Below are 24,131 nucleotides of genomic sequence, written 5' to 3'. Positions count from 1 at the left end.
TTTCTGTAGGTGTTAATAAAACCAGATGAAAAAAAAAATCCGAAACAAATTAAAACCAAAAGCAGCTTTACCATCTGTTGTATATTAATTAGAACTTTGTGTATCAAGGGTAAACTTGCTCTTAGAGAATGTCACTGAACACCCGCTTAATAGAATAATATGCAAATTTATTAGGTTATGGATTTGTATGCGGTTTCTAACTCTAAGTCATATACAGCGGATTCCCAAGAAATCGAAAGTGCGCGTAGGTATGGATGTTCCCACACACACATATATAATGAGTTTTCTTCTTTATTTTCAGAGCAACCTGCAAACAACCAAGGCCAGTCCACCCTGCAGCCATTGCCACCTCCCCATAAGCAGCACTCCGCTCAGCATCATCCATCCATCACCTCTCTCAATAGAAACTCCCTGACGAATAGAAGGAACCAGAGTCCGGCCCCGCCGGCTGCTTTGCCCGCCGAGCTGCAAACCACACCCGAGTCCGTCCAGCTGCAGGACAGCTGGGTCCTTGGCAGTAATGTACCACTGGAGAGCAGGTAACTCCTCCCCAAGAGGCCTTCAGGGCGCCTGATTACAGGGGCTACACGGGGAATGCGGGTTCTGCCACAGTCAACAAAATTTGAAGATAAACACATCCAACTCTTTTCTTACCGAGGGAAATTTATCAAACTTATATACTCTAGCTTGTGTTTTCTAAGAACGGTTCAAGGTTATTGGTAATTTTCTGGTTGCTGGGTCAATGAAATTGTCCTTACAATTGTTTTTATTCCCTTGTGTACAAATCAGCAAACAGGTTTAGGAGAGAATAGAGATATAAAATGTGATTCTCAGTCCCACAGTTCCGTGAACACGTTTAGCATCTACTTGGTCCTAGACATCCGTGCTCTTCAAAGGCTGGACTGTGTCCATGACATCACACATTCAGAGTGGACTCCATGTAATGCTACTTCAGTGCGTGTCCGGTGACCGCTCACTGAGGATGTGTGAGTTTCTTGCAGTATGGGGGGAATGGGACCCGCTTGCTCAAGCTTCTCCCGTCCTTCTTCCCTAAAATATTCCAGCCACTCTTAAACAGTCCATTAGCAAGTCCTTCCCAAGGATGAACGGAGATCTCCCATTCCAAAACTTCTATCCTCTGGTTGTAATCTTGCAGCCAGTGATCTGTAACCATGCAAAATAATCCCCCCATTTCTATACGATGGCCGACCCTCCGGAGGCTTCGCCCGCTGCCTGCTCTTGTCTGTATACTCCTACTGGGGTTTCCGTGAACTTCTTCCGTTGGGACTTCCATCACAATTTGGCCCACCCATGGCAGCCTGTTCCTGCAGAAATACAGATCGGTCAGTGGGGTTCGGAGCTCATCCACTTCCATACTAAACATCTCCTGGTGCAAAAATCGTTCCCTTCTGCCTTTGGACAGAACCTCAGCCATTACGTCCCCGCTCATCGTGTGCCACACAAGTGGAGAGTGAGGTCCTGCCTCACTGCTCTCATCGGCAGCTTTGCAGCCGAGTGCCCTTGACATTTTGGTCAGTACTGCCCTTTCTGTACTGACCTAAGCTTCTGCTAGACTCAGAGGGAACGGATCCTCACCACGTAAATGCCGGAAAGAAAGGACTGGACATGCTGGGAGACTGTTCCCTAAACTGCCCTGCCCCCTACTCCTCCCCCCCCCCCCGCCCCCGCCACTGCCTCTGGCATCAGCTTTCAAATCAGCTTCTGGAAGAAGAAACAGTCTCACGACTCGTACATTTCTCTTTCTTTTTGCCGTGAAATGCGTGATCTAAACCAATTCAGCCCCCGAGGATGAGCTGGCAGGAGGTCCTCATAGTTGTCAACAATAAAGATCTTGCTGTCTTTCCTCTCACTCTTGACCTAAGAACAAAGTTGCAAAATGCTCTTATCTTTTTATCTGTAGCGTCAGCCAAGAGTCCTTGAGGTTGGTTGTGTATTTTGTGTTATTGAACACTCTTCTAGGAGAAATTAGAAAGTGCGGGAAAAATAGGCAAGCAGCAGATTTCTTCATTGAAGATGGAGTCATGTACACAGACTTTTTCCTTGCTGAGGTTATTAACACAGAGCTAAATTTACCCGCTGTAATTAATTAGCACACACCGAACAACTAATCAACACCGATTCACTACTGTCATTCAGAAAAATTTTATTAGGAAAAAAGTAATTTTGCAGTTGAGTCATCCAGTTGAATGTGGATAATTGCTTTGTAGTTGACAATAATTGTTTTGACAAATGTTTATGAAATATGTCACGTTAAGTCATCAGAAACATGTTTAATTTGGGGGATGGTCTGGATAGCACAGGAGGTTCAAAAATGTGTGGGTTGGTTGGAGTGTTGCTCTCCCTTGAAGCCATACCTTGTCGTGAGGAGATCTGGAAGAGTTTTGGAGAGAGATAAGCTGTCTTCTTGTCAGTCTGCACATGTTGCTAATGAATTTTGGTTACTGAAAGGTTAAGTAGCTGTTTAGAGGACAACCCATTGCAGCTACATACATGAAGTTGCAGCTGCTTTCTCTGTATTCAGAAATCACTCAGGGCGATGTCAAAGCAACACCATGTGAAATCCCATTTTGAAGCCATCCTGGTGGTGAGCCGTCACAAATGGCATTTTGTAGTTTTATGAAGTGATGTGGGTAGAAAATCTGCCGAACAATAGCATCTCATATACGTAAAGAGTAATGGATCTAAAACTTGTGTACCATGCGAAAAAATGTACATTTGCAGCATGGTTTTACTTTTTCGTGCTCAGGATCCACGTTCTATCCTATTGCTACTGGAAGAACGTGGCATTTCACCTCGCAGGCATGGGACGTGGCCCTCAGTAGCGACCTGCACACAGCTCACCGCGCTGACAGCATTACTGTGGTGCCTCTAATGGTCTCACCAGGCTGGGCCTGGGGGTGCAGACCCCGTCTTCTTCATCATCGATTTTCCCTTTTCCCATTAAGCTTCCCCACTGAGCACGCTTCTAGGCCCCGTCTCAGCTCTATTAACAACTTTATCTAGACCTGTGTCTGCCTGGAACAAGGTTTTAATCCACTGTACAATTTCTTCTTTGGCTGTTTGGGGTATATATATATATACTCATTTTACTGATACTCACTTTTCGGAAACTGCCCTTTAAAAGATGTAAGCTATCAAGTATGAAATTCGGTGTGCGCAGCTAAGAATCTATTTTCTCTTGTCTCCTCCCCTTTCCTCCTGGCAACATATTGGTAATAGTTGGTTACAAACTGACATATAATAATCCAGGGGAATCTCAGCAGTGTGCAGAATTTCAGTTTCTCGGAGGCTGTAGCGAAGATGTAAATATTTCCCTGCCTTGTCCTATCTGTTTTAGTATAGCTTTCATTTTGATTTGGTAAAAAGCAGCTTTTTCACCAGCCATTTCTCGCCTCCATAAAAGTGTTTATTTCCTTTCTGTAACGTATTTAACATTTGCCACTGCTGGAGACAGACGATGTTATTGCGGCCGGAACACTTCTTCTCGGCAAAGAGAGCGGCTCTGGTCCGTGATCTCCAGTGAGTTTCAGGTCTCCTGGAGACATGTGAAGATGCAAACGAGCATTTGCAGTTTATCCGTGTGTCTTCACATCCTCCCCATCGCCCAGGCATAAACATCGATGCCTCCGTACAATTCCAATACTTGCTTGGAATTTGCCTTGAAAGTCCTCTTCTTTGAGTTCGCTGTTTCTTATACTTTCTATAATTCACCGTCAGGCCATTTGATAGTCTGTGTCTTCTCCTTTGTTTATTTTATACTCCAGCTGCTTCAGTGCATGGTAACAGCCAAGACCAGACTCTGGAGCAGCTGGGCAAAAGCTCAGACCTGACCCAGGTAGCACAGCACTTAAAGGGGCCGTACCGGGACTCTCATCCAGAAGCCCCGACCTTCGGCAACCGTGAAGTTAATTGCCTGCGAGGTCCTCGTTTATAGATGTGAATTAAGTAGCCCAGCAGTTCCCTGTTAGATGTTAACAAAATGGTTCATTTGTAACCATTTAATAAAACATTTATTAAACTCTTGTTTTATTATGAAGTGTACTTTGGCATCGATAGTTCATTAGTTATGTTCCCATAGCGTTTTACCTTGTAGTTCAAGTAATGCTTTGCTAATTATTAATGTATGAAATTGCATATTAAATTACCTTTTTATTACTGCGTGTTTAATTTAAACATCAAGATGTCCTGGGCCGCTTTAATGGGGAATCAATGGCTACATCTTTAAAAACATAAAACACCTAACCAGAAGTAGAATTTACTAAACCGAAGTTCCCTTTTTTCTCCGACTTTAACCTTCACTCTCAGTGGTTCTAGTGCAAGTCCTGTGGGCATCGGGCCTGCCAGGCGGGCTGTGAGAAGTCAGGCAGCAGTCTCTGCCCTGCAGCCGTGTCGGGCTGGGGGGCATTTTCCCGGTACAAACACTGCACCTCCACCTACGAGTGATAACCAGCTACCTTTAGCAAGATTCTCCATCGTTGAAGGTACTAAGTAAAATATCCCCGGAGAGGTAACCCACTGATTTAACCATACCGTGTGATGTCTTATCCTTTTGTTCAAGTTTGGGGAGAGAGACCCCAGGGTACCCGTAAAGAAAGAGAATATCACAGCATATGGAAAAGAAATACAAAAAATGGAGAAGCTAAGATTACTGAATACAAACTGCAAAACTACTAAAATACAAACTGCAGGGCCAAACCTGAGCTAAGAAATTCTTAGTTAATATTTATTTAAAAGTCTCACTGTCTCCATTTGTTAAAAAGAAATAACAAAAAAAGCCACCTGTTAAACTCATCTAAAATTACACACTAATAAATAGTAGAAGTCAGTTGGATCCTAGATCTTTTCAAATATTTCATCTTCAATACAAGGCCTATAAGGGATGTGCGTGAGAGGTACCAAAAGGAGGAGGAAGAGCAAGCTGTGGTGTGTGATGGTCTGTAGGAGGTGTTTATGTTTAAGCCTCATTTCAATGCGTGGCTTAAAAACCTTGTCTCGGTGAGAGGAGGAAGCTATTAGAGCCTAAACTCAGTGCCTGTGCGCTATGGAGACCACACAGTTCATCACCAAACCGGGACAATTAGAGAGTGAAAAGGGAATCGGAACAACTACCCTGGAACGGCAGGCGTAAACTGAGGCTGTCCCAGGCAAAGAGGGATGTATGGTTACCCTGCTAAAGGTCACTTCTGATGGTCAAATGGCTTCGAAGCCCACGATGCCTTATACCTAAGGGAAAGACTAAGAGGTCAGTGAGGGGCAGTGGAAAGGCAGCCAGCAGCGGATACTGGTGTGACTCTCAGCTTGAACGTTTCTCCTTTCTATTGCCAACTCCTAGCAAATGTTTAAACCCTTGTCAGCCCCTTTGCAGGAGAAACTTTTGTTGACAGCCAAAATATATAACTCCTAAAATAATGCAGAAGATATTTGTCTTTATTTTCTTCTCGCAATATTAAAAATATAGGGAGCATATATTGAAGTTATCATACTGAATGAATTTTTGTCCAAAAAGTTCAAATTTCATTTTTAGGTGTAACATGTTAGATTTAAAGGTAACCTGTATATTCACCAAAATATAAAATGAGGATGAAGTTTGGTCCTGAATTTACTCAAAGAACGAACAGCGTGTGTGTCCAGCAGCATTACCACTTGGTTTCCAAAACCATTTGCTGAAATGCAGACCTCATTCTGTCAGGTATGAGGTTTTCAAAGATGGATACTGGGATAAGTGACGGCAAAGCAAGATTTTATGGGTGAAATTGTTATTGACCAATTGTAGAGCTACAGCCTCAACTTGGTTGTTTAACAGTCATCCTGCCAATATTTATGGAGTCGTTCTCAGTTGTCAGCATTGCCATTTCTATTCGCAAGCCCATCCTAGTAGGTCTAGTGGGGACACAAACACAGATGAGCCCTGTGAGAGGGGCGTGTGCCACGCAGACAGACCTGTCCTTTATCCGAGACCCATCACTTAAACTGTCTGTGTAATCATCTCCAGCTTATTGAAATCCAAGGTCAACTTCAATGCAGTAGTGATGCCTACCCAAGATAGTGTTGTGAGTATTAAGTGAAACAATGTTAGTAAAGCACGTGGCACATGACAGATGCTCCATAAATGTCTTTTAAAAATATGAACTAGTAATAACAACAACCACTGCATATAGGACAAAATAACCTAATCGATTAACAGTTGAACAAATTCTTTTATAGTTGAGTAGCTCCCTTCTTTCCAGTGGATCAAGAAACTATTTGTCTCAATTGGAATATTTATAGTAACAAATAGTGGATTTTCCTTTATGTGTTGGGTAGGCCAAGCATAAACAGTAATTTTACCAGAATAAAACTGCTCAGTTTTTTCACTATTCATGTCACTCAACAAAAAGTAGGTGAATTTTTGTAGGAAGGAACCCCAAGTCTGCTAATTTTGTTCTTGAGGACAAAAAAAATCTTCAAATTATAATGAAAGGTAACTATGCATGTCCTTGAACCACTTGATTAACTGAAGTAGTAAATGTTTGGAATGATTCAGTAAAAGCCTTTATAGACAGTTAGGCCTCCGTTGATTTAAGATATTTACAGCGTTAGGTGTCTTTGAACGTAATAAAGGTTCTGCACAGCAGAGTGGGGGTGTTGGTTTGTTTAATCGAAGGGAACCAGTTTGTTTTTAACAGCAAGAAGATACCAAGAAAACATGCATTCATTATTTGCTATAGGCCTAAATGATTTTTAAAACACTAATTTTAACAAACTGGCCCTGGCCTGCCTAATAGCTCATCCTGTTAGAGTGATGATTTAGAGTGATGGTTAGAGTGTCATCCCAACACACCAAGGTTGTGGGTTTGATCCCCAGTCAGGGCACATACAAGAAGCAACCAGTGAATGCATAAATAAATGGAATAACAAATCAAATTTTCTCTCTCACTCTCTCTCTCCCCCTCTCCCTCCAACCTTGCCCCTCTCTAAACTCAATCAATAAAAACAATAATTGCAAATACTGTACACTGTGATAATGTTGGGTCTTAGATAACCAACAATCTGTAAAAATATTCATATATGACAACCTTAATTCCCACAGTACCAGGGGAAGTGAATTTTTAATTACTTATAACACATTTCCAGTCGCTTCTCTGAACATGATCGAAGCAGACAGTCATCTGTTCTATTTGTTCCTGAGAACTTGGGTCATAGCTAGTAACTGATTCACTCTTTATCTTTTTCTGAATATGGTGTATTCATCCCAGGCACCTCTCTTCCTTGGCAACTGTCCTGGGAAGTGTTTTTAGTTCTTTTACTCTTCACTAATATTGTCTGTGAAAATATGTTTCAGTCCTCATTCCTTCGTGTGTGTGTGTGTTTTATCTGTACTTAACATCATTACTACATGGTGATTTTATCTTTTCCTAGAATTAATTGTCCGTTTTTAAAACTATGTTTTTCCTCTAAAATTCTGTCTTCTGGTTTCATTACCAATTAGTAGATACCCGATCAAAGACAACTGCTTATCTTTTTCTGTGTTTCTTTATTTTGCCTTGGCAGACTTTTGCCCATTTTTTCTCCTTTAATCTCAAGCCTGTTTTCTACACCAGTCTCAGAACCTTTTCTTCTTAGCCCAAAAGATTAAATTCTCAGACATGCAATTAACCAACTAATCTTACTACATTCTATTTGATAACCCCTCTGATTCTGCTCTGACCCTCTTTATGATTTCTTAGCATCTCACTTCATATCCTGAACCACTTAAAAGACTAGCAGATTCATCCTGTTCCAATTACATTCTGCACTAATATAACACTGCTTCGCCCTGGTCCTGGAGCCGCAGAAAAAACATTGGTTGTCGGACAGACAGATCTGTGTTAAAAATCTCAGCATCTTACTCACTTGGGCCGATTACCCTTACATTTTTATCTCTTTTTTCATAAAATAGGCTTGATAATAGTTCAGAAAGATTTTGTAGGGATTTATTGAATTGTCATATGTAAAGTACCTCGCACTTTAGTTTCTTTTCCTGATTCCTTTCTTATGCCACACATTTAAAAGTATACTAATTGATTTAGTATTTATAAAGATAAATGGCATCCACCAAGAACTTCCACGTTGGCTAATTTCCGCCTTTGGGCTTTGGAGGTGGGTGTTTTTGTATTGTGAGAGCAGTCACCTCTTACCAATTTAATTGGTGTGGGCGACTCCCTAGAGGAGGTAAACTAGGAAGCGACTTTTCCCCAGACAGGATGGGTTTTAGGAAAAGGTAACGGGAATCATAGGGGAGGCAATGATCTGCGATAGAGGTAGGGTAGTGATATTTCATAAAATAAGGCTTGGATGCCTGTTCATTGAGCAGATACGTATGAAAGTCGCCCGGTGCGTCACCCTGGGACACTCAGCTGTGTCACAGACGGCCTGGGGCAGTGGGGGAGGCTGCAGAGAAGGAGGGGCTCTCTTCCAGAATGAATTTCAGAGCTGGACTTAATCTCAGAGATTATCTAACCTTTTCAATTCCTTTTAAAAGGCCCGTGGTGATTTGGAACTCTCTTGTTCTACGGAGTTTGACTTCTCCTAGATTCCACATATTGCTGAGATTATATACTATCTATTGATATCTGACTAAATTTTTCTGCTGCTCCAGCAAATGAATTATAACCTGTTGTTGCATTTTCACATTTTTAAGTAAACGAGAACAAAACCTACAAAAATAACACATTTTGCAGACTTTAAGCAGTTTAGAAAATTGAAAATTGCTATAGATGACAATCATTCTTCTTGGCAACAAAATCATACATTGATGGAAATATTTCCAAATGCAAGTTTTAAAAATATTCTCTCTGTACTAAGAGTTTCTTTTGAGAAGCAGCACTTTTTCACTCATTCTTGAATACTACCTTTAGCTCGAAGGGACAGATTGATACTAGATTTTTTTAGATTTTATTTATTATTTTTAGAGAGAGGGGAAGGAAGGAAGAAAGGGAGAGAAACATCAATGTGTGGTTGCTTCTCACACGCTCCCTACTGGGGACCTGGCCCGCAACCCAGGCACGTGCCCTGACTGGGAATTGAACTTGGCAACCCCTTGGTCTGCTGGCTGGCACTCAATCCACTGAGTCACACCAGCCAGGGCTAATAATATTTTTTCAAAAAAAACCATTCTTAGTAGACTACTACTGACAGCCACGTGTCATCACAGAAAAGATAAGCAAATTTGGAGTTTCTTCCTTTTTATATATTTAACTCACTGTTAAGGTTTACAGTTATTTTGGGTGCTCTCCCGTGAGCTAATGAAATAACATTTATATGGTTAAAAAGGAGGTTCAAGATCAGTGCAGAATGCATCCCTCAGTATTTTGAAGAATCTTGTAATCACACACAAGCTGTAAACCAAGAGGTGAGGCCTTGCCTGTCACCCGCTGTCCTTGGAGAAAGAACTCTTCTGTCAGCCACCAGCCATGAGGGGCTTTGCCCCAGAGCGGCTAAGTGCAGGCTTCATGGTCATCAGCGTGTTCAATATTATAAGCGCTTAATATAGTTCTTATTTTTTCAAAAAAAATAATGTTCTTGTTTTTTAGATAAGCAATAAATACAAATAGAAGTGTTCTACACGAGAGGTAAGATACATTCCACATATAGAAATGCCCACTATATTATGCAACTAGTGAAGAATGTAAGTTTTAGGGCGAAACAGGCTTGGCTTTGTCCCTGTATCAACGCTGACATGTTAAGGCTGTTTCCTTGCCTTAAAAAAGTAGATTTTATGTATCTACACACACACACAGTGTAGAGACTTTGTGAAGTTTAAATTAGGTAATATTTTATTTGTATACAGTAAGTGGATGCGTAATGAGCTTTATTTATATCACTTTCCGTTCTTTGGACTAGCTGTTTACTATTTTGATTTGTTAAATTCTAACGTTCACTATTCTTTATCTGATTGACTAGGATAGCTTCAGCAGCTCTTAAAACTCTGAAATTCTTTTATTCTTCATAAATACTCCTACACCTGAAATTCCTCTTTATCTAGATTACCACTTCTGTCTCAAGCTTACAGAAAGAGCTCTGCTGAACAGTTTTAACCATAGGTGGCCATCAATTGTTAAATAAATTTACAATTAAATAGATTAAGTCTTGTGCAAAGAGAATTCCTATGTAGGAATTCTAGGGTGTCCTTTATCATGCACATTTTAATTGCAATATATTTAGTGTGTAATAACTACCAACAGTAGGTATAATTGAGATCTTAAACCATGTAAGGAAATATCTAATATAGACTGATGTATTTGATGCCATGGCTAAATCACTAAAGTGACTAAAATGTGAAGCAGAGCATGGTAAGCTACTTTAGCCTTCTTTTTTTTTAAGATTTTATTTATTTTATTTTTAGAGGGGAAGGGAAGGAGAGAGGGAGAGAAATATCAATGTGTGGTTGCCTCTTGTGTGTCCCCTTGATGGGAACTGACCTGCAACTCAGGCATGTGCCCCGACTGGGAATCGAACCGCGATCCTTTGATTCGCAGGCCTGCGCTCAATCCACTGAGCTACACCAGCCAGGGCTAGCCTTCTTGATAATAACAAAAAAGTTCTACATATTTTCAGCATTAATGTTGTTTCGTTCTTATTGCTCCCAAACAAACTCTGTAACCTGACTGGGTACTTGATTCTAGATACCTTGAAGTTAAAATAAGTCATAATAAAAATATGTTGCTTCTTTTTGTAGCCCTATATATTTTGCACAGCTGTGGTTATGTTTACATTATATAAGTTTCTCACTTAAGACTGAAAAGTAAATGCAAAAGATACTAAAGAATTCACTGAAATGCGTTTCCCACAAAACGCCTTAATAGTCTCTAGAATTCTGCCTCCCGGTTTTCAGAGGTCAATTAACACATATCGCTATACTTAAAATGAACATGTCTGTATATCTAATATAATTACAAATTGATACAGAGGCAATTGCTAAAATGTATAATTATTCATACGTTTATATTGCAGTTGTTTTGGTAAAAGCATTAAAAACCTTTTATTTCTCAAACTACTTTTTGTTCAATCACTACTAGCGCATATTAATTCAGGCAACAGCAGTGAAATGTATCTTGTTTATAAGCTTTTCATTTAAGACATTTTTCTCACCGGGATCACCTCCTAGCGTGAAAATTGTCCAAAGATAATAGCCCATCAATTCAAAAGTGTAATGGATTTGCGATCACAACATGCTCTCGGTGCGAAGAAGTACTTTATCAATCTCACTAACTCACTGTGCAGCAGCCGGGCTCGTTACATGTTTATTCTTTTGTTTTCACGTCAAAACACATATAATTTACATCCTGATGTTGATTACTCACCTAGGGGGTGTTTGATTTTCTTATTTGAAATATTTTTCTTTAAAAATGCATACCATAATTGCTTTAAAAGTTATAAAAGAAGAGTCACTTTTCATTAGTAGGAATCTAAAATATTTTCTTTTTACAAGGGAGGGATGCATAGTATATTACTTTCTATAAAGCATTTCCAATTAAAATTTATTATTATAATAAATTTGTTCATTTATATGAGAAGCAAAGTAACTGATTCACTTTGATCAAGCCCCTGCCAGCTCTTAGAAAATGAACACACATGTGCACATCAGCCCTTTCTAGACTCATCCTGTTCACAAAATAGCAGAGAGAAATTACCAAAATGCAAAGAGAAAAGGATTGACATTTAGGTAAATTGTATTATTTCTTAACCCTTACCATTTTATCCATTATTGAAACAGGGCTTTTCAGTTGTTAGGTTCCATTTGCTAATTTTTATTCCTAGTTCCAGCTTCTGCCCAGCACCCCCGCCACCCCAGGGATTGTTGAAGAACTTAACCAGCGAGCGGTCCGTGTGGCGCTCCTTCCCCATCCCAGTTCAGTGCTCTCTCTCCCGCTGTCTCTCCCACCTGGAAGGGGTCATTCACACCAGCATCTGAATGGGGAAGAAGAAACTTTCTCTCTTACTGTAATAAAGAGGATTCGGTGTGGGGTTTTTTTCCCCAAGTACACTGGATTTCTGCTCATCCCGAACCTGGAGAAGAGACTATTCTTCCTTATGTTGTTCTGTAGATGAGGAGCTACCACCCCTAAGGCTGGGCAGCCCTGGTGGTGTTTCATTCACGGTGGCCAGTGCTGGAAGCATCGCCAACGGGCACTACTTGGTTCTCAGAAGCTTAAAGAAGGAGAAAAGTTATGGGGAGGGGAAGTTGTACAGAAAAGCACTTTCCTTTTTTCCCCACTCAAAATAGCGGCTGTGTAAAGGGGTAAGGTCATTGTGTGTGTGTGTGTGTGTGTGTGTGTGTGTGCGCGCGCGCGTGTGTGTGTGTGTGTAGGGTGCTTTTAAAATATTTAGAATTGAGTTTTCCAGAAGTGTCTGCTAAAAGGAATAAGCCACCTCTAATTGTTCCTATATAGATTTTAATCCAGGTAATAAATTGAAGCAAAGTTTTTAGAGGGGAAAAGAATGTCTAAAAGCTACTCCAGCCAGAGAAGGTAAGGAAAGAGAAATAGCATGATTTATGTGAAGAAAGTAGCAAAACCTTTTGGGAAATTGTAACTAAGAGGAATCATCTAGCTAGACTTCTACGTGGCTCGCAGATCCAGGTAATAAGTTGAAAGAAAAAAGAAAAGGAACCCCCTAAAGAAGTTCGTTGTGGAATAAGATAGTGTGTTGTGAATGCCCTGTAAGCACATGGAAACTGAGATACAAATAGAGGAAACAAACAAGAACCAAAAGAGGGCAGATACCGGTGCCTCCTTTAGTGAGAAAGGCTAACAATGTGGGGAATCAGTGATTTTTAAACTCTGTCACCCCCGACACACAAACTAATTACTAAAATTCTGCAGCACACCAAAAATGTATACATTTTTGCCACTCCGACCAAGAAAAACGTGTAATTTTGATCTCTTCAACACTGGACAGTTGCTGTGTTGCCTGTTGTCATTTTTGGGGGTGATGTCCAAGGGAAAAGAAGCCAGTGCCCCTGACTTAAACAGTCGGGCATTGAATGTTTCAAAATTCTTGTGGCTCACCAGTTTGAAAATCTCTGGCAGGTTTTTAAAAGTAGCAACAAGACTAGAAAGGGGGAGGAAACTGAGTTCTTACCGAACAGGTGGGATTCAAAGGGAGGAACAGTAACATTAAGAGTGAGATGACGTAAGACAATGAAAAATTTCTCAGCCGCGTGATTCCGAGGTCAGATGGGCTGAGCCCTGTCTGGCAGAAATTCCGTTTGTTCTGAATTGGCTACTTGAAGGGAGCGGCCAGCAGTGACTGTGAGCGAAGCCTTTAGATTTTCTGATCTGTCTGTTCTACAGTCTTGATGGGAGTCTTCAAGTTAGACGGAAGCTAAACAACGAATTAGCCAACACCTTGCTGCCGTGGTTCCCCAAACAGGGTCCCTGCACCAGAAGCCCCTCCCTTTGGGACGCTTTTGCTGCAGGCTAACACCTGAGAACCACTGCTTTAATGTATGGGAGGGTCTCTAAGTACCTTTGTGCTCCTGTTGGGGGGCCTGAGCCCCAACTATGTGAATTCACAAGGCTTTACCAACACCTGCGATTCCAGAGTCAGCCTGTTGAACTGTTTTCACAGGACAGGTAGGTGAGTGCAGAACCCCTTTCATGGACTTGCACAGATGCTGGTGTGGATGGGCTTCTCCCTGAGAATTCATAGCAGCCTCTGCCATCTCTTAGCTCAGGAGCTTCACGGAGCTTCTGAGAACCAGCATCTTTGACTGGTGGCAACTTCTTCCCAATAGTTCAGTATCAAAGCTCAGGAGGTCGTGGTACCAGATGTCTCTGGATATCTATGGAGAAATCAGTTGCTTAAAGGTAAAGAAAACAAATGGGGACCCAGCCTAGATTAAGAACCGGTAATGCCCTGCAGGGTCTTGCTTTCTGTAGTTTTGTTTTCTAGCTGCCAGAAATGTTGCTTTCCATTGAGTCACTATCTAAAGCCCATCATTTAAATAAACTGCTTTTACAGCTCTTTGATTTGTTATAAACACATTGCTAAATATACATTTAGCTGATATGCAGTTATGGAATTTAAAATTCAGACTTTGATAGTGAAAATTCTGGAGATTGTGGGTCATGAATTACAGGGGTTCAAAATCCTTGGACAACAGTTAATCATCATCTTTCATGGATATCATTTTTTTAAAACACTGACAAATATGTTGGGCTGTTTTAATTCTTGCAGTATTTAATAAATGTAATCTCAGTTATAGACCAAGTAATTAAATGAGTGGTAATGAGCCATATCAAAGGAAAGTAATACCCGATCATTCATTTTTTTGTGTATTTTGACAATTTTTAAAAAGTATTTTATCTTCAAGTGAATTCTAGGCAGACCATCTATTGTTTTGCCAAGTGACAAGTATTATCGAGTGACTAAAACTGTTTGAACTCAGTAGTAATTTTAGCCTCCATATATTCCCAAGTTAATTTAATCCACAAGTGTGGGGTTCATTTGCTTTAGTTCTGAAAACGTCATTTTGGAAGAGTCGTTTGATGTTGAGGAAATCTTGAGAGACCTTTAATAAGCCTCTTAAATCCAGGAAGTTCCATTTTGCCCAAAGGAAAAGGAACCCATACCTTAAAATTGTTTTCGTTCTTAAGTAAGAACTTTGGATTTTGAAAAGGCTGCAGATTTGACCAAATAGAATCCATCTTTCTCTCATTGCTAAGCCATCTTTGAAATCACAGCGTCTGATTTTGAAGCTCACGAACTATATTCTAGATGAAGTTTCTGTTGATTTGCCTAAAAACCACAAGCAGAAGGCAGGACATGGAGAGATTTTACTTAAACACGTCACATATAGTTTGATGTAAATTGCTCTCTTTGTTCAACGAATAAGAAGAAGCATCAGCACATCCCGTGCAGTGGAGTCTTTCTCTTCATAAGACGGAACAGGTTATATGTAATAGAAATATTTTTCCAGGGGTCCGCATGTCACTAATAATGGTTTCAAATGTGCCTTAGGGGCAGAAACTACACACTGTAACTATGACACTCGTTTTATTCTAATTATTTGCTTTGTTCGCCTCAAAGAAGGCTTTTAACACTGCATAAAACGTTGAAGAAACAAACCTCTTTTCTGTAAAGATGACCAATTATGAAGCTAATGTAATTAAAATCTCCTCCAGGGGCTGCACGCTTTCCTTTCGGCTTTTATTTTCTCTCCTGCTGCCCCACGAAGGGGAGGATGTGAACCACTCTGAGTCACGTCAGAACCCCTTTCCCGGGATGCTTTTCATGTTGCTCTGTGTCCCTCCTCGTTTATTAAACCGCATCCTTGGTATTAGAGGGATGCCAGGATTATATTAACCTGCTGAACAAAAGATTACTGTTCACCCACTTGCTTCCTGGTGGCTCTTTGAAGTTTACAATGTCCAGTTATGTATGGGCATTTACTTAACTTTGTACTTGATGTTAGGACCTCTTTAAATGAGCATTGATATGTGGGTGCTATGTCTAATATCATGTAGGAAGGCACAGTTAAACTTACCGCCAAAATCATAACTATTTTCCACTATATTTTTATGACAGTAAGTTGTATGGTTACTGCTTTGAAAGACAAAATCAATCAGAAGTGAAGGAGCAAAGCTTATCTGCTAACAGGTGGAGTAAAAAAAGAACAAAACAACTTATAAGAAGCCACGTAAGAAGCCTCATATAAGAGCAGATACACATTGTAACTGGCCGTACGGAAGTAGTTCTGGTCCTGTGCAAGTCTAGTATACAAAACGTGACATTTCATTTAATAGCAGATAAAAATGTTACTTTTTGCTGTTCCATGCCTCTGCCAGAGATTAAAAAGAGGAATTTAGGGGTAAGAACTGAGAAGAACTTCACCACAGCCAAAAAGAAACAAGAAAGAAATGCTATATACACAATGGAATTCTATGCAGCAGAGAGAAAGAAGGAGCTCCTACCCTTTGTGACAACATGGATGGAACTGGAAAGCATTATGCTGAGTGAAATAAGCCAGGCGGTGAAAGACAAATACCATATGATCTCACCTTTAACAGGAAGCTAAACAACAAAACAAACAAGCAAGCAGAATAAAAACAAAGACACTGAAATAGAGAACGAGGACAGGGACTAGAGAGGAGAGGGGAGGGAATTTCAGAGGAAAGGGGGAAGGATTTACAGGAACTAGTATAAAGGACACATGGACAACAACTAAGGGGGGTGGAAATGGGAGGGAGATGGGGAGCACTGGGGGGGATGGAATGGGATGGGAGTAAAAGACAGAAAACTGTACTTGAACAACAATTAAATAAAATTTAAAAAAAAATTTTAAAGAAATGCTACAAAGGAAAGGATGGGGACTCTGACCAGTTGACTACAGGGCAGAAGGGGGTGGGCCGAAGAGAGGAGTAATTGAAAATCAACCCGGCGTCCATTGGGGGCGCATCTCTAACAGACCCAGAGGCAGGCCTGAGGTCAGCAAGAAAGATGAGGGGCTTCATTCTTTGTCCCTACTAATTTCAAATTCGTGACATGACCCATAGAAAAAAAAAGTCCATGAGACAGTCACTTAGAAACACACCACAAAGTGTGAGCCAAAATGATAAGGTTGTTCTGCAGGCCACAGAGAAACAGACCTTTCGACTTCAGGAGTAAAACAGGCAGCCATTCACTGTGCCTGATGCGGAGCCATCCTTCCTGGCGACCTGGCAGCACCGTGAGTGATGCCGTGCAGGCCTGCGTGGCTTGTGTCTGGTTGCTGTTGCTGCTAAACAGCCTCCCCCTCAAGACTGCAAAGCCACAAAGCAACTGTTAGTGCTCAGTGACCCTCTGCTCCCGCTGTCTCTGGGGCTTCCAAACTGACTTTCCTCCTCCCGGTGTCTGACAGTGTGTCTTCAAGTGCGCCTCTGGGTTGTCACCGGAGAGGGGTGGCCGTGCAGACAGCTGGGGGACTGGAGGCAGGCGTCACGCAATTCATTGTTCCCAACCTCAGAACAAAAACAGCCAGCTCCCGTGGGGCGCATGCCATGGCTGCTTGAGTGCCGGGTACACGGGGGAATATGCTCACAGGATTCGCATCTTTCATTCCCAAACATGGGCTGAGAGGTAAAAAAAAAATGTCTGCCTTTATTCTGCAAACCGCCTGTGGATGCCAGGTCACAGCGTATGCTTTTTGATGGTACTTTTTGCGGAATTTTTCCTCCGTGAGCAGCATGTTCCCAAGACCGGAGGGGCTGGCAGACAGTCACAGGCCAGGGGAGGACTGTTGGAACACACAGACACACGTGCCCTAGAGAGAATCAGGGCTCGAATGTTTTCTTCTGCACTCACCGCACCATCGTCACAGCCGGATTCCAGGGTCCGTTCACATTTGCTGGTTAAACATCTGCGCAGTCACAGATGGACGTGTGGTGGTGGCCCTGCAAACCGCTCAGAGGAAGTCCTGGGCTGAAAGACGGACATTTGTCCTAATATGCGCCTGTTCTGCAGACTCAGCATTGCAGGGGAAGGAAAGACCATTGCTGACGTTAGAAAGAAGACGTCCTGACTGAACCTTGAAAGTGACCCGATTCCCACCGAATCTGAACGCACATGGTCTCCTCTCTGGGAAGCGTGTGGACATTGGCCCCTTCTGTCCCTCCAGGTTACGTCCAAGAGGTCCTCACGTGGGTTTTGTACCACATCTACCTCGAGGGTTACTTTGACCTAAAGGAATTGTACTCACGTAAATGACAGCACTTGTTTGTCATTGGTTTCAAAATACATCAGTCCAAACAGGCATTACAAATTCTTTCTATACTCACTTACTCTGACAGTACTGAAGACCAGTGATTTTAACACACATTCACTGGTGACCTGGCTTCTGGGCCAATGTCTTATAATGTTTCTGTAGTTGTGATGCTCGTGTTTCTCCAAGGCACTAATCGGAGGCCCCCTGGTGCGGGTGGTCTTTCAGACAGAGCAAGGGGAAGGGTACTTCTGAGGTTTAAAGTCAGTGGGCAAAAAATTCTCTCTGGCAACAGCACGAATACATGCATGCATTAAATAAGTTAGAGACTCTCGGACAGTAACGCGGTCTTCCGTTCGACTAATGCTGGTGAATCGTGTGGTTCTGAGTATTGCATCTTCATTTCCAATGTCATCTCGGAGTAACTCGAGCCCTGTTCTCGCGAGAGTGCTGTGCCAGGATGTGCAGAGGCACATCAAGTGTTAGTATCACAAATACAGGAAACTGAAGCGGAGATGTCTAGTGTGGAGTTGGCATGTGTCCAGCTTATTGTATTTCACACAGTAGGTACATATTTTTAGTGTGAAGGCGAAGGTAATGTAGACTTCCATGACACAGGTTCAAGTCCCATTTCCCGTGAAGAGATGACCCAAGCCACTTTGAACCAAGTGGTGACATGTCTTCCAAGGATGCTTTTCATTCCGGTCCTGTAATTATTGCCAACTTCTATCTATCTATTTTTATTGTTGTTACTGTATGTACTTATCGTTAGCCTTCGCCGTGCTGTGGGTCCTTGTCCAAGGTACTTCACCTCCCCGGAACTCACTCTGCGGGTCAGCACAACGGTCACCGTTTCATCTGTGTCACAGTGTTTGCTGAGCCTCAGCTGTGGTCCGGGAGCTGCCTGAGCCCTGCAGATGCTCACGGGGAATGAGGAGTCACGGAGTTTACATTCGGACGGGAGAAGACAGGCAGCAGATCAGTGCGGCGGCTCCATCGTTCTTATCTATCAATTCGGCACGCTACACACCTTCAGTTCTTTTTTAATTCCTGTCCGTGTTTCATCGAAGCCCCTCATTCCCAGACACTTTCCTCTCATGCTCTGGGTCTCTCCCTCCTTCCATGCTGCTGTGAGCACAGCAGGGAGGGTCTGGTGCTCGAATATTCTGCAGGAAGCCATTGAGTTTTCCTGCTCTGTGTTATCACCACAGTGCTGCTAAGGCGCCTCTGTCCCCATCCAAGTGGCCTCTTCGTGTCCAGGGGCACCCTCCACCGTGTCTGTGCCACTCTCGAAGCTGCAAAAATAATTCTGCTCCTTCAAGTCCTGCCAAGATGCAGGAATCTCAGGAATCTCTTTGTAACGACAGCCCCCAGACGCTCCACACATCGGCTTTTCAGTTTTCGCGTGGGATCCTATTCCCTCTGCAGGTCTCAGGTGTGCTGTGCTCTCCTGACACTCCAGGTAGTGTGGCCTCTTCAATCTGCCAGGGGAGCCCAGCAGGGCCTCTGTGTCTCTCAGGAACAGGGAATCTGCCTCCTCCACTCCCCTTTCCCCTCGTCCTAACCCTTCATGAGAAAATTTTCCAGTCTAAGGGGAATCTCTACGTCCTAACTTCTATCGCTTTCAAACATTGCAGCTATAGCCCACATCCTAATGTGTCCACTTTCCTGCAGAAGTTCTTTCCAGTGCCAAAGCCTGTGTCTGGCTGCGGCCTGTACTCTGGTTGCTAGTGAAACACTGCTGGTGTTTGTGGCGTATTCAGGTCACTCCCTGCTGTTTCTGGGCCCTCGACCGTCCAGCAGAGAGTGGAGGCAGTGCAGAGAGCCTCGGGGGTCTCTGGGACTCGCCACCCCCACCCCCAGACTTGCCACAAAGCATCGGGCAGGCTTCTCTCCCGGGGCCCTGTGGACCCCCGGCTCTGTCGGCTCCACGATGCTCCTCTTTGCAGCCTGGAAACGCTCTCCTGGTCCTCTGCCTCCCACGGTGTTTCCCCAAATGTTGTGGTTCTACCCCAGTCCTTTCCAGTTCACCCAGTAGCCTGGGCGTTAGGAAACCCTCAACAGACTCTGACTATTTTCACTTCTCATCTTTTCCCCACTCTCCTAGAGGTGACACAGTAAAGCCGCTGTCGGAATTGAGAGCAGTCAGGCAGTACAAGGACACAAAGAGAGACATTTCCAGAGGAACAACACACTAAAGAGCACGTGGTTATCTTCTCTGTGTAACCCACCACACAAGTAAACAAAGGGACAAGAGAATAGCGGATGGCAGTAAGCCCCCCCGAAGAAAACGAGTGTGGTGGGGTGACAGAGAGTGAAGGGAACAGGGCTTAGTAGGAGCTTTGTCCCTGACGTCCCCCTGTCCAGCCTCACAGGCACCTTCTCCGAGAGGAGAGACCCCACCCCCAGTGGCACTGAGACTCAGTCTGTCACTGTAGGCGGCTGAGCCTCTTGCTCCCTCCGCTGGGCTCCTAGGAAGGAAGGAAGGAAGTGTCTAGACCAAGGTCCACGACAGCTCACAGGCCGGGTCCAGCCTGTCACCTGTGTTTGTGGTGATCCTGAGCGAGATTGGGTTTCCTGTCTTTAAGCAGTTGAAACAAATACGCAAAGAAGACGACTATTTCACGACATGGGAAGATTTGATGCAATGGAAATTTCTTGGTCAATAAGGAAAGTGTCCTTTGAATGCAGCCACGCACAGCCATTCACGTATTGTCTGGGTGCTGTCACAACAGTCCCAGCACAGTTGCTCTGTGGTGACAGGTGGTGCCAGCTCCTGGCCTGAATGGGGAGGGGACTGCGTGGCACACTACAGCCCGTCCTCTCACCCAGAGCGTGGGCCAGGGTGCGTGTCCCTGATATCGAGGGTGTAAACCAGCAAACTCCTTTCACATGTTGAGTGTGGAGGCTGCTACATCTTGAATTTGGGTTTAAAGTCTTCAGATGATAATCAGTCTCCCATTTACACAAGGACGTGAGCATCGGGACCTAAAATATGCCGCTGTGTACCTCCCAAGTCATCATGCAACTGTCCTGAGCCACGGTGGGGAAGACCCCCTGGATGGGGAAGAACAGAGTTTGTCGGCTTCATTGGACACGTTAGTGGGGAACCTAGTAATAGCTGTTAAGACGCAAACTAAGTACATTATAAGTCACCAGCACAATATGAAGTGTAAACAGTGAAGACCATGGGAACTTTTATTAATAGGAACCTGAAAATTAGTCATCTTTCCCACAGACTTCCTCAGAGAGTGTTCTTGTTACATGATTATTCAGTTTCTGCTTAAGCATCCTCCCAGGAAGAGAGTGTGGAGCAGCGGGCGCTCCTGTCTGTGGCCCCCTCGTTAAGGAAACTCTCTGCACTCGATCTGCAACCTGCTTCGCTGGCCCCTTCACCCACTGAGGTCGGGCTGAGAAAGCGTCCTGTGACTCCTCCCCTTCTCTGCACCCCCGGCACCTTTGCCTTCCCTGTTCCGTTTGACGTGCGCTAGAAATAAAATGGGCCTGCCTCCCTCCAGAACTGGCCGGCTGCCTGCCTGTGGCCAGGCTGGACAGTCCTCATGGGTGAGAGAGAGGCTAGGATTAGAATTAGGAGGTTTCCATGGGCCTCCAGAACAGCCACGTGGTCTTACGTGCTTGTGAGCACACGCGTGCCTATTCTCACGTAGTTGTAAACATACCTGTAGCTGTAAGGTAATAGGATGAGCTGTCTTAAAGGAAATGTGAAGACGTTCTTAAGGCAACCCATGAGGCCCGTCCCAGAAGGCCCTGTGCAGGTAGGATCAGAGTAGCTCTGGAGCTCCCTAGCTACAGGCTTGCTACAGCGGTGAGCGGTCAACTGGTTACGCATAAATACTGCTGACCGCATTGCGAACCACCCTTTCATCAGTCTTTTGATGAGTTGGGGGCCTTTTGGCTTAAAAAAAAAAACACATCTGAGTTTTAAAAGCATTTTCTTAATTTCTAGGTTTTTAAATGTGATAGGAAGTAAATGATGAAAAGACATAGGACAGAGAAGACATGGCTGTTGCTGTCTCTGTCCCCACATTTAACCTATATGAAGGTCGATATCGGAGCAGATGCCGCATAATGATCTTCTCCTGTTCCGCAGGCATTTCCTATTCAAAACAGGGACAGGGACCACGCCACTGTTCAGCACCGCGACCCCAGGATACACGATGGCTTCTGGCTCTGTTTATTCGCCGCCCACTCGGCCGCTCCCCAGAAACACGCTGTCCAGAAGCGCTTTCAAGTTCAAGAAGTCTTCGAAGCACTGCAGCTGGAAGTGCACGGCGCTGTGCGCCGTAGGGGTGTCCGTGCTGCTGGCCGTGCTCCTGTCCTACTTCATAGGTAAGGCCCAAGCAGAAGTGGTTCTGTTCGGGAGGTGGCGCCTTGTATTGTGGTTTGTTGGTTTTATCTCATTATTTGGTCCAGACGTCTATTCCGAGGCGGTATTTTCTGGGGAAGGGGTTGGGCATCATGCATTTTAATCGCAGGTGGTCGACATAATTTCTAACAAATTTAGGTAACTAGAAAAGCTTCAGATGCAGGGACCTCCCCCGATGCACAGTCAGGAGGGAACCCGGCCACTTGGCTGCATCACACGTCTTTAGAGATACCCAGTGTAAGCCCTGTCACTCGGGACCGTCCTCCTGCGCTCAGGGGCAAGCTCCTAAGAGCCGCGCGTTCATGCAACAACAAAAAGCTTACGTGCTCGTTCCTATACGTGGATTTGTCATCTCTTCTGAGGTGGCATCGGCCACAGTTTCCACTTCACAGTAACCCAAGCAATGGGAGCTGCATGTAAAAGTTGCCACTTTTCCTTCAAAGGTTTCATAGCACATGGGAGCATTCACACTGTTGGAGGTTGCTTGTTGGAACGTCAGAGGTGGCCACATCGGATTTAGGTTGGCTTCTGAGTGCGGGGAAGGGTCTACCCCATCGAAGTACGGAGGGGGTCCACTGAGAGAGACCCCAGGCTGTGTGGCTCGTCCGACAAGAGCAGCGGTCAGTGCTGCAGTTTCAAGTTTGCGAAGCAGTTGGTGATGCCCCTCAAGGTTCTGGGACAGAGCTGCCCGAGGAGAGTATTGTGTTCGTGCCATGGTCCCCTGTCTACCATTGGCTGCCATGTTCCTTAGTTATAAATCATGTGCTTTGGAGTCACGACACTCAACAGACAAGTAGAATGTTGAGTGAAGGAACTCGAGAGGGGATTGAGTCAGGGATGGCCCCTGCATGGCACGTCACGTGCTGCCACCTCCTGTCCCTTGAGCAGCTGGACACCACTGATGAGTCGGCGTCTTTCCAGTGATGCCCCAGCTTCCCGGGCCTCACCACATGCTCCGTGGGGCACCTCCCAGGTCCCGCTATCCGTCTGGGCTGAAAGCCAGGTGACACCCTCTTGTCCGTTTTCAATCCAAGTCTACTCTCTCCTTGTAAAAAGAGCCACACCGGGGACACAGGAGGCTGTGGCTTGGTGGCGATCACACAGGGATGAGGTGGGGCGGTGCCCTTCCCTGGCACTCTGGGTCGGGGAGGACGCGCACAGCGACGAAACTCAGTATTCGGAGACGGGTTCCCAGTGTGCAGCCGTTAGCAGGGCCTCCTCCGGTCAGCCGGGCGAGTTATTTCTGTCTGTCGCCATCATGCTGCGGACGCAGGCCACGCGGTCCCGAAATGCATCCGTTGGGAATGGGGTGCAATAAGTTCAGATTTTGTAGAGGGTTTTTTCCCCCTAGTACGTGCCGAACAGATGCCTGCTGTGCAGGGCAGGTCCAGGGTCTGTGTGGCGGCACTGTTTTCAGAGGTGCTTCCTCACTGTGCCCGGGTCCTACCAACCCTTCATTTCCTGTGTATCGGCGCCGACACTGTTTGATTCTACCGTACATCGTGTGGCTCACAGGAAAAACAGCGTCTTAATGTCAGATTGGATCACTGTCGTTTGTGAGACATGTCCTCTTCTCAAGGATCTTTTAGTGAATGTAATTATTAGAGTTCTAAGTAAAAGCTCAAATGTTTCTTTTTCTCATATTGCCCATTTTTACTGTTTTGTAGTTAGCATCATCCTTTATTCCTATGAGTACCACTCTCAAAAAATCCTCCCTTTGACTTCGACATCTCCCACATGGACACATACAATTATATAGTTAACGTAGGTACCCAGCAGTGTACGGGTATTTGTTGGACATTCCTATGACCCAGTTATTGTGCCAGAGACTAAAGTGCTGTGATCCAAGGGTTACCTGGAAAAACTTACTTTGATCCTCAGAGCATACTCTTTATTGCTTTAATTAACCACAAATATACTGAGAATTTCACTGGTCGCCCTCTGCTTAAATGACTCATACTCAGTGCCATGGGTTGTTTTGTTTGTTTTGTTTGTATCGGGTAAAGAATATATTTGCTTCAT

The 24,131-nt window shown here is 44.0% G+C and overlaps 1 protein-coding gene across 4 annotated transcripts in view; it reads left to right on the top strand.

The window, feature by feature from the left end:
• Positions 1-24,131, top strand: part of TENM3 (teneurin transmembrane protein 3) — a 558,635-nt gene that overhangs the window by 388,773 nt on the left and 145,731 nt on the right. For all 4 annotated transcript variants that reach the window (XM_053659855.1, XM_053659853.1, XM_053659856.1 and 1 more), the window contains 2 exons: positions 302-539; positions 21,834-22,072. In XM_053659855.1, coding sequence (XP_053515830.1) covers positions 302-539; positions 21,834-22,072 — 477 coding nt within the window. The remainder of the gene's footprint in view (positions 1-301; positions 540-21,833; positions 22,073-24,131) is intronic.

This window comes from Artibeus jamaicensis, unplaced genomic scaffold (genome assembly GCF_021234435.1).
Source record: "Artibeus jamaicensis isolate MK-2021 breed Jamaican fruit bat unplaced genomic scaffold, CSHL_Jam_final scaffold_833, whole genome shotgun sequence".
NCBI lineage: Eukaryota > Metazoa > Chordata > Mammalia > Chiroptera > Phyllostomidae > Artibeus > Artibeus jamaicensis.
This window is presented reverse-complemented; position numbering and strand designations above follow the sequence as displayed.